The 9,136-nt window shown below is 40.8% G+C and overlaps 1 protein-coding gene across 1 annotated transcript; it reads right to left on the reverse strand.

Moving 5' to 3' along the window:
* Positions 1 to 1,303: 1,303 nt before the first annotated feature.
* Positions 1,304 to 8,974, reverse strand: dhodh (dihydroorotate dehydrogenase). The gene is made up of 9 exons (XM_037453658.2): positions 8,840 to 8,974; positions 7,178 to 7,390; positions 6,886 to 7,085; positions 5,894 to 5,976; positions 5,335 to 5,522; positions 4,394 to 4,507; positions 3,272 to 3,425; positions 3,018 to 3,177; positions 1,304 to 2,567 (listed from the first exon to the last, which is right to left on the reverse strand). Exons 1-9 carry the CDS (start codon positions 8,855 to 8,857, stop codon positions 2,504 to 2,506), a joined length of 1,194 nt encoding a protein of 397 aa, XP_037309555.2. The 5' UTR covers positions 8,858 to 8,974; the 3' UTR covers positions 1,304 to 2,503.
* Positions 8,975 to 9,136: the final 162 nt, after the last annotated feature.

The raw sequence follows: 9,136 nt of genomic DNA on the forward strand, positions 1-9,136 counted from the left end.
CATGGTGCACCTATGCTGTGGAAGATGAGATGTTACGAATGATGAGGAGTCTGATAATGTAAACGTTCATTCTTTGCTCTACATTGAGATGAGAGCGCAGTCCATCCGTTTTCCTCGATGTACAGAGTCACATCTCGTGTTTAGTACACAGAAACTCTTAAACTCTTTAAAGCAGCTGCATTTAACATTCGGCACGTAAACACAGCAGGAAACTATTTTAAATGTTGAGATGGAGTGGAGTAACACGTCTACCTGAGTAGAGAATGGAGTCATTCTACTGTGTGTATTTTTCTTCGCTGTGCTGACATATACGTGAGCGCACAGTCCGACATTACAAAGAAACACACGCACTGCTCTGTATACAGTAGAAGAAAACAGACCAGATCAGCCTTGAAAAATAATGAATCCCAATACTTTGCACACAAGAAGCTCTTTTGGTATCACATTTTAGCAGATTTCTCTTTCATCCTTTACAGATATGGTTTGGCTTGTTTTAACTGGGAATCATCAGTGAACGTCTCTTTTCAGGTCAATTCAATGTTTTTTTCCAACATATGTCGGCATGGGCTTTCTGCAGCGCTTTCATGTGTTTGCTCTGAAGCTTTGCCAGTATTGAACATTATCGTTTGCTGTCATGGTCCTATAAGAATGCTGAACTGATCTAAAGCCGCTGGCATTTTAATGCAGGTTTCCTCTGAAAAATGTCCTTACATTTGTCTTATTCCCTGATATGTCAACAAGCCTCCCGTATTATAAATATGCTTTTATTGAAACAACTGAAATTGATGTTTAATTGGTGACACGCTAAGCCTGCTTTTGAACAAACTGCACAACATTTTTTACTCTGGGTGCATGAAAAGCCTTTCAACTGACTCCAGGCTGGTGGACGCCTTCCTTACTTTGACATAAAGGTTTTGAAAAACACATGATTTATTCATATTTATATTTAAATAGATATACACCTACTGACAACTACCATATGATGTTTGGTAAGGATTTCGAAAAGAAAACGGCTTGGTAGGCCGGGACACTTTCGCTCCCCACTGCTGCTATTAGCAGCAGTGGGGAGCGAAAGCGTCACGGATTGAAGGGGACTTGAAAGGCTTTCTCTCTACAGCTTCCAGGAACACATTTCAAAGTAATTTTAGTTCTTCCAAGACCAAACAGCTCTATTGTGTTCGCTGCTGCTATTGGTGATTAGGAAATATCAGCTGACCCATGCAGACCCATTTCTAATAAACACTTAATCACAAACAAGTACAAGATACTTTTAAATTCTCACAACGGATTTTTCCACTAACTTCCACCACAAAAACTACCACAGCTTTTGCAGAAAGTGTTTGTTTTTATTATAGTTGTACCGCTAAACAAAATATCTTGTACGGTCGGTTCATCCACCTTAAAATGTTCCACATGAAACATGTTTTTGCACATAAACACGGGGACAAGTGTGGCCAAAAACCGTCACAAACACACTGTAAATGTGATGAAATATAAAGGACGGCACACGTTACAAGTACATTCAGATTTGAGTACATTATTTCGAACAAACATGACTCTCCAAAGAAACACGTTACCGTCACCAGCTTCAAGATCTTTCTGTGCAGGAAGAGAAAAGGATGGTTGCTTGATTTACCCTGAGCAAACGCAAAATGTAGCGATAATCTACACGACTCATGGATTGGACAGGAAATTCATGATTCTCCCTCTCTGAAATATTTAAGTGTAAATATTATCCTCATCGGACCAATATATTTGAGAAGTGTAAATGCAGAAGAGTAAATGTCAGTTGAAGGGTAAAATATTGCAGGTCGAGGGTTAAGAACTCAGTCCGAGTGTGGTTCATCATCTGGAGTCAGCAGATCACATGACTCATTGCACTTGTCAAAACACTTGGAAATAAAAATATGTTCATAACGTTTTTTATAATGAAAATAATAAAAAATAATAAAGGGCAAGGCTCTAATTAGAGGTGTTTTGTCACAGCTGAACACAGATTTCCTCAGAATTCTTTAAAAAAGCACCATAACAGTAGTTTGAGCCCAGTTACGGATCTTGCAGACCGGAACAAATATGAACTAAATACAGTTCTCACGTGTTTCTCAACAGCCATTGATGGGATCCTCCTATTTGTGTGCAATATTTCACTTAGAAATAGTCTTTTCTCAGTTGCAACTTCTGTATTAGACTGTTAAACTGGTCGCTTCTTTCAGTTACACTGTGACAAAGAATGAACGTCTGAAATAGAGACACACACCTGAACTTCTTAACACAACATCAAAGACTTTTCATTACCAACTTTACTATAAAGGAAGTAAAGGTGAGATACCCTTCAACATTTTCTCATCACAAACCAGACCATATCTCATCCTGAAATAAAGGCAGATGGCTGGACAATTATTCAGGATTCATCCCTGTTCAGGAAAAGGTTGATGATCCCACGGAGGTGCTGTGGGACGACATCGACATCGACCATCTCCTTCAGCGGGCTGTACTCCCGAGTCTACTTGTCTGCTCCCCTGTGATCTGCTCCAACAGCCTCTGATACACCACTGAAACCTTGTTCTCTGTAAAAACATTAGATCATTTTGTAGAGGGAGAGAATTGTGAGATTTTAAAAAACAGACCAATTGATGAGAAATATGCCACGATAGTCACACCATTGTCCCTCTTAAATACCACAGCCAGCTTTTTAAACAATATTGGAGGGTAAATATTGTTTATATAAACTTACATACAAAGTGTGGGCTATAATTTCCATCAGTTATGATAACTCAAGCATTTGCAACAGATAGTTTGTGAATAATGTTACACTTTACTCATGTTACCATTGTCTCAAATTAGTCTGGATGAGTGGGTAATTGTTTGACTACTTCTGTGTGTTGCTATGCCGACCTTTAAATACTACATTAACACAGCTATTCGGCGCCTTACGGTGGGTAAAATGTGATTTCCTATAATAGAGAATAGATGAACCCCCTCCTCTAAAAGCGTGTCCTGTTCACAGTGATACTCACTTAAGAAGCTGTTCCAATTCTCGCTTTATCTTCGTCACTACGGGGGGGCCCTGGTAGGTCAAAGCTGTGTAAAGCTGAACCAGTGAAGCACCGGCACGGATCTTATCCATAGCATCCTGCCCACTGGCCACACCACCGATTCCAACAATTAGTACTTTACCTTAAAGAAAAAGTAAAGTCCATTTCATATGCACATATTATTATAAATTAGGGGATTGTAAAGTGACCGAAAATGTCAGCGTGTAAGAGGATACCTTTAGTGAGGTTGTACATCTCTCTCACGGTGCTAGTAGAAAGGTCTTTGAGAGGCTGGCCACTCAGACCGCCGACCTCAGACTTGTTTGAATGCTGAAGTGTTTCTGGTCTGGACACTGTCGTGTTAGACACCATTAATCCATCCACTCCCAGCTGCCAACAAAGGAGAACAAACACCAAGGGGAGGACAGGAAGTGAGTGACACATGTGTGTCTGCATCTTCAAGAGCGGAACTGATGTACGTAGGCGTCTATGCAGGGAGACCTCTCATTTGAAATGTACTGTGACTACAAAAGGCAGACTTTTCCTTTCATAATGACTATTTCTCCTTGCCTTCTCCTCACTCCAATAAGCACAGAAACCCTCCGTATATATATATAAAAAAAAAAAAACAAGTAGTGAAGTTACTGAAGCAAAGAGGCAGATATGTTTAAATGTAAAGATTGTTTACTGGCTGAAAACGTGTCACTTATATTAGAGGTGTTCAGAAACGAGAATCACGATCCTAAAGGAAAGTGTTTATTTTCCTCTGTAACCAAAGCAACTGAATATGCAATAAACCAGTCAGATGAGACGTGACGCATGACAGCTGCTTTGTCTGCCACACACACAACAGTCAAGTTAACATGTATCGTTTTTTACCAAACGTAGGTTGGATAACATAAGAGGGAATAACAAATCCACTCCAGCACAACATGACTAAACTGTACATGTGTATTGATTTCAGCTACTTTAATTAATCAAATTGTTAAACCATAAAATAAAACCCTACAGGTGAATTTTTTGTGGAGTATCTGGCCACCCTTGAATTGGGTGTGTGCGGTTTGCATAAGGAGTAGGGTTTCTTTCCACTGGACATTTCCATGTTTCACAATGGTACTTGGTATTTTTCTCAATAACCAAATCTAAAATGTGTCTCTCCAAGTAAAAACTAGACCTAAAAGACACAAGGAACACATCCTATTTGACACAAGTCCATAAATGCAAAAAGCAGGTTAGACATGAGAATAGAATTATATAAAATAATGATAAAAATATATTAGATTACAGTGTAATGTTAAACAAACTAGAAATTCCAATCAAACTAACAGGGGAGAAATAAAAATGGCCTAACTTCAAACCTCGGTGACGACATCAGCAATGTCTCGTTTGTCCTGGGAAGTGAGGTCAGGAGCGATCTTTACCAGGACGGGTAGTTTGCGTTCCCCCTTCAGCGCATCACGCTCCTTCAACACCTGAGCAAATTGTATGAGGAGGTAAGTCCATCAGGTCAGTGAGCAGAGAGAGCTGCAACCTCAGCAAACAAGACAGACACCGGGTGTGCTCGGCTGTAAGATCCAAAGACTCAGGAATGAGAAAGTTTGAAATCTTCAATAGATGGATGACAGGCTCCACAAGAGAAGTACGGATTAATTACTTTTTTCCTTAAAAGAGCAGCTTAACGCCACGTTCAATGACTGCTTTTAAGGACAACAACCAGGTTTGGTACTGTAATCCTGCCTGCGGAAAACAGCCCTTTACTAAAACCCACTACATTAAATCTCTCCTTTTCTACAATAATGTTTCAGTATCAGTTTAATGTTCATTGTGCTGTTTAAACAAACATAACGTTTTATCAAATAAGGATCTTGCTCTGAACCCACTTAATAGATTCAAATGCCCTCCCAGAGTTTAAATTGTTTGGTGGGCAAATAAAATCGTATCTAAATCGAGTAGAGAGGGTTCGCTGGGAACCGTAGGGTTGGTGGTTCGACCCCTGGCTGCTCCATGTCCCTATGAAGTGTCCCCGAGCAAGACGCCCCGGGCGGCGTTACGGCAGCACGCTGCTCCCACTGTGTGGCTTAGGGTTCAAATGCATTGAAAGTCGCTTTGGATAAATGCGTTGTTTTTTTCCCTTCGAATAATCCATAACCCACACTAAAGCTCTTTTCACTTTAAAGTCATTTTTATGATTAAGATCTTCTGTACATACATCTTTTGCGGGCGAAAGGGGTTGCACAAAGGCCAAATGTCCCTGTTGGTTCCCAACCCAGTATTTCATCGAACACTTGGACCAGCCTACCGTATGCAGGAGCTGGCGGAGCTCAGCCTTCCCCTGTAGGTCCCGGAGACCGGGCGTATTTGGGCTGCTGACGTTGACCACCAGGTAGTCCGCCAGCGGGCCGAGCACCCTCACCCCCTCAGAGTAATCTGCCCCTGCGTCCTGGGACAACTTGTTCTTCCCCAGGTTGATGCCTAGGGGAAGGCCAGCTATAAACACACACGCACGCACATTTAAATTCATATTCACACACACACACGCACACACACAAACGCAGGCTGCATCATCAAACATAAGACTAAACGGGGTCAGAGGCTGCTGATAAGGCTAAATGAGCTGGAAGCCGGTATGGATCAGACGCAATGAAACAGGAGACAAGGACAGGCCAAGATTGTTCTAATTGAGCAGAAAAGGGTATTTGACCAAATTCCTAAGACGGTATTTGCAGCAAATCTATGCACACCAGAAAGAAACATGACAGATCCATATCAGAACTAATGTAGTACAAAATGTAACGTACAACGTAGGGAAAACTAAAAAACGGGCTGAAATCTGAAACCAGAGTGTGCTGCCTGCTGACCTTCCCTGTGCTCTTGCTGCGAGTCTCTTCTGGCCCCGAGCCGCTGCTTAGCTTCTGCCAAACCACAGCTGTTGAATCCATATCTGGTTTAGGAGCACAGACATTTTGTTACTCGAGTTTTTACACGGTTCTTTCTGTGATAACAGGTTGATGGACTACTTTAATATCTCCTTTAGGACTCAAAATACACTTCAACGTTGCATGTAATGGAAAGAGGTAAAAAGCATCTTGCTACTGACTTGGGAATGTTTGATTATTCCTCTAGAGGCTGCATCGTTTTCTTTGACTGTGTGGATGAGGCCATGGATGAAGTCTCAAGATAAAATGAAAGATTATTATAATACCCTTTTTCACTCATGTTTCTGCTGTAATAATGAAGCACCGCAATTTGTCTGCAGGATGTTATTTTTGCTTTAGTGTTGCATACATAGCAAATAAGCAAATAAACCACTATCTCACAAGTATGTTGAAAGAATATCCAGCTCGGTTAGCCTCGAGGAAGAACCAAATCAAGTCACTGAATACTAAAACCACATAAAAACCTATACGGAATGTGTGACATTTTCTATTCGATTGTTAGAAATATGTTGCAGTAACTCAAATATAAATTACCATACATTTCCAATATGCCTGTTTATATGGAAAAACAGAAACACAATCAGAAATGAGCTGATGAATAAAAGATTTCCTTCATTCGGCTCATTCAATACAGTGTTGCAAATCAAATCTGCCAAAGAAAATGGGACTAAACCTGTGAACTGTTATTCACACGCGTCTCTAAATGTGAATCCTTTAGTGACTGTAGGAAGCATGAATTTAGACAAAAAAGGAATTAACCCAAAATCTGAATCTAACTTATCCACTGAGCAATAGGTTTATACAAATTGTATGTGTACAGATGCAGTGATTTTACTGATGTCGCCCCGTCTAACATGCTTATGTGTATATTTAGCTAAGCAAACCGCTTCTATTATTCCCAGTCAAAAACCTACCTGTTAATGATGGCCTGATCTGGGGTGAGTCGAAACACACGGGGTTTGGGGTTCCCCTCCTGAGGTTTGGGAGTGACAGTGCCCACTTCAACAAAGCCAAAACCCACTTTGTACAACCCGTCTACGGCCTCCCCGTGTTTGTCAAAGCCCGCCGCGATCCCAATCGGGTTTCTAAACTTTAGTCCCAGGACGTTCACTTCCTGTAGAGGCATAAAAAACAGAATTAAGTTTCACGCCGCCTTCGGGATCGATGGGAAAATATCGTGAGTGGAAAGTGACGCCAGGCGCTCACCAATGATGCAGGGTCCTGGTAGCGGTTCAGAGGAACCAGACCCAGACCGATCATCTTCACAGCCAACACATGCGCCGTCTCTGCTCCGACCATCCTCTGCAGCAAGGGCATCAACTGATTGGCATAGAAACGCTCATCTCCAACGGCAGTGAGGTAGGAGGCAAACAGAAGGCTACCTGAGCCGATGACCTTCACTGCATCTTTCAGCTGCTTCTATAGAACACAGCATGAAAAAGGAAAACATTTTTTTTTTTTTTTTAAAGGTCTTCAGCAAGCCTCAAGTCAGACATTACTGTGAATGGACTGCAAAAAAAATTCTTACAATAACCTTATTTTGTACACAATGTTGTTTGCAGGGACCTGGGTGGGATTTGAATAACAGCTTTTTTTGAGCACCAGGTGTCAGCTTCAGTTTAGAAAAATGTCACAACAAAGCGACTCAATTCAGAATAACACTTATCTATGAGGGAAATTTGTGCGACGCCATTTCTATTCTCATTTCCAAAAAACTTGAATTTATCTTTAATAGCAAAACCAGCCATTTAGAAGCAATATACATTTGATACATCACTGCTTTCTTTCATGCATGTGTTGTTAAATGTATACTATATGTTAAATACTTAAATACTACAAAGGTACCTTTCATATTAGATTCCAAGCATTTCATTTGGATACAAATACCATAACAACACAAACTTTGACCAGTGCATCATGGGACTCAATGGTGTACTGCAGATATAAATGTTAATTAGTTTGGTGAAGATATTCAGTTTATTTATTTAGCGACCATTAATAAAATCTCATCCGACCCAACCATGAGTCCTGATTTTAAGATTGTGCCTATGTTAATATATTTACATGACAATAAGGGATTATATTTTCCAAATGACTTACAACTGTTCCAGTATTTAGGTCGCAACATCTGGACAAGACAAAAAGGTATCACTAGTAAAGTTTGTGATATTTAATCCAAGCCAGTAAGGTAAGGTGTGTAAAGAATATGTGGATTTGAGAGCGTCACTGATGGTAACAGGTTCACCTTAAATCCATTCTCCCTGAAAACCAGTCTCCCTTAAAAAGACACCCTCTTTTTGTTTGGAAGTAGTTCACTGTCAACCTGAGTCAACTGTCAACTGATTCTTAGTCTGTATGGATAATCTACAAAGTGACCAGTAACTAATACTGTCACATACCTTTAGGGAATAAAAAGGCCAGTTTCCAAACTGTAAAGTAAACAAATACTCAAGTACTGGTACAAAAGTACAGTATTAAAGTAACATACTCGAGCAATAAATGACATTTCACCAACTGTTGATGTGCTTAGAATGAGGCGTAACGTTACGTTGCTCTTTGGAGAATACTACCACCGTTACGTCTCTCTCCACAACGTTGGCTGCCAACCCTTTGAATCGTCTTCATTAACCCTTTGAAAACATCTGTTTGCCAGCAGCTGTCTACGAGCAGCCTTCTGGGGTTTTCAAAGGGCAAACAGAGCTAACAGCAAAGCCACCAGCACCGCACGCGTCTCTTTACGCAGCGCTTCCTGGTTTCATTTCCTCTACCAACCAGGGATACCACGCCACTTCCGTGGCGTAGTTTAGGGATGATCTGACCATATATATTTTTAAATAGGGTTATTCAACAAATAGTCTCTGAAATTACCTTCACATGTCCCGCCATGGGTGCAGTTGTGTCACTGCATTACATTGGATGGTTACACCAACGCACGCGGTATCCGCTTCCGCCACATTGTGTCGCGATATTTCAAGTCCGGGTAGCGTGAGAAGTGGCGGAGGAGAGGAGCAGGTCAGCGCGCACAATGTGATTGACAGTAAATGTCAAGTGGTATTTAGGAAGATAAGAAATCTGTTTTAAAAAGTCATCATTGTAATGAGAAGGATCATATGTTCCACAGTATTTATTTCACGTTTCAAGTTTCAAGTGTCTTGGGAAGTTCAG

This window comes from Pungitius pungitius, chromosome 4, assembly GCF_949316345.1.
Source record: "Pungitius pungitius chromosome 4, fPunPun2.1, whole genome shotgun sequence".
NCBI classification, from domain to species: domain Eukaryota; kingdom Metazoa; phylum Chordata; class Actinopteri; order Perciformes; family Gasterosteidae; genus Pungitius; species Pungitius pungitius.

What these genes read in the sequence shown, in the direction of transcription:
- dhodh (XM_037453658.2), bottom strand. An exon ending in ACCAGGACCCTGCATCATTG is followed by an intron (nt 7,086 to 7,177) that starts GTGAGCGCCTGG and finishes ATGCCTCTACAG; the next exon opens with GAAGTGAACGTCCTGGGACT. An exon ending in GAATTGGAACAGCTTCTTAA is followed by an intron (nt 2,568 to 3,017) that starts GTGAGTATCACT and finishes ATGTTTTTACAG; the next exon opens with AGAACAAGGTTTCAGTGGTG.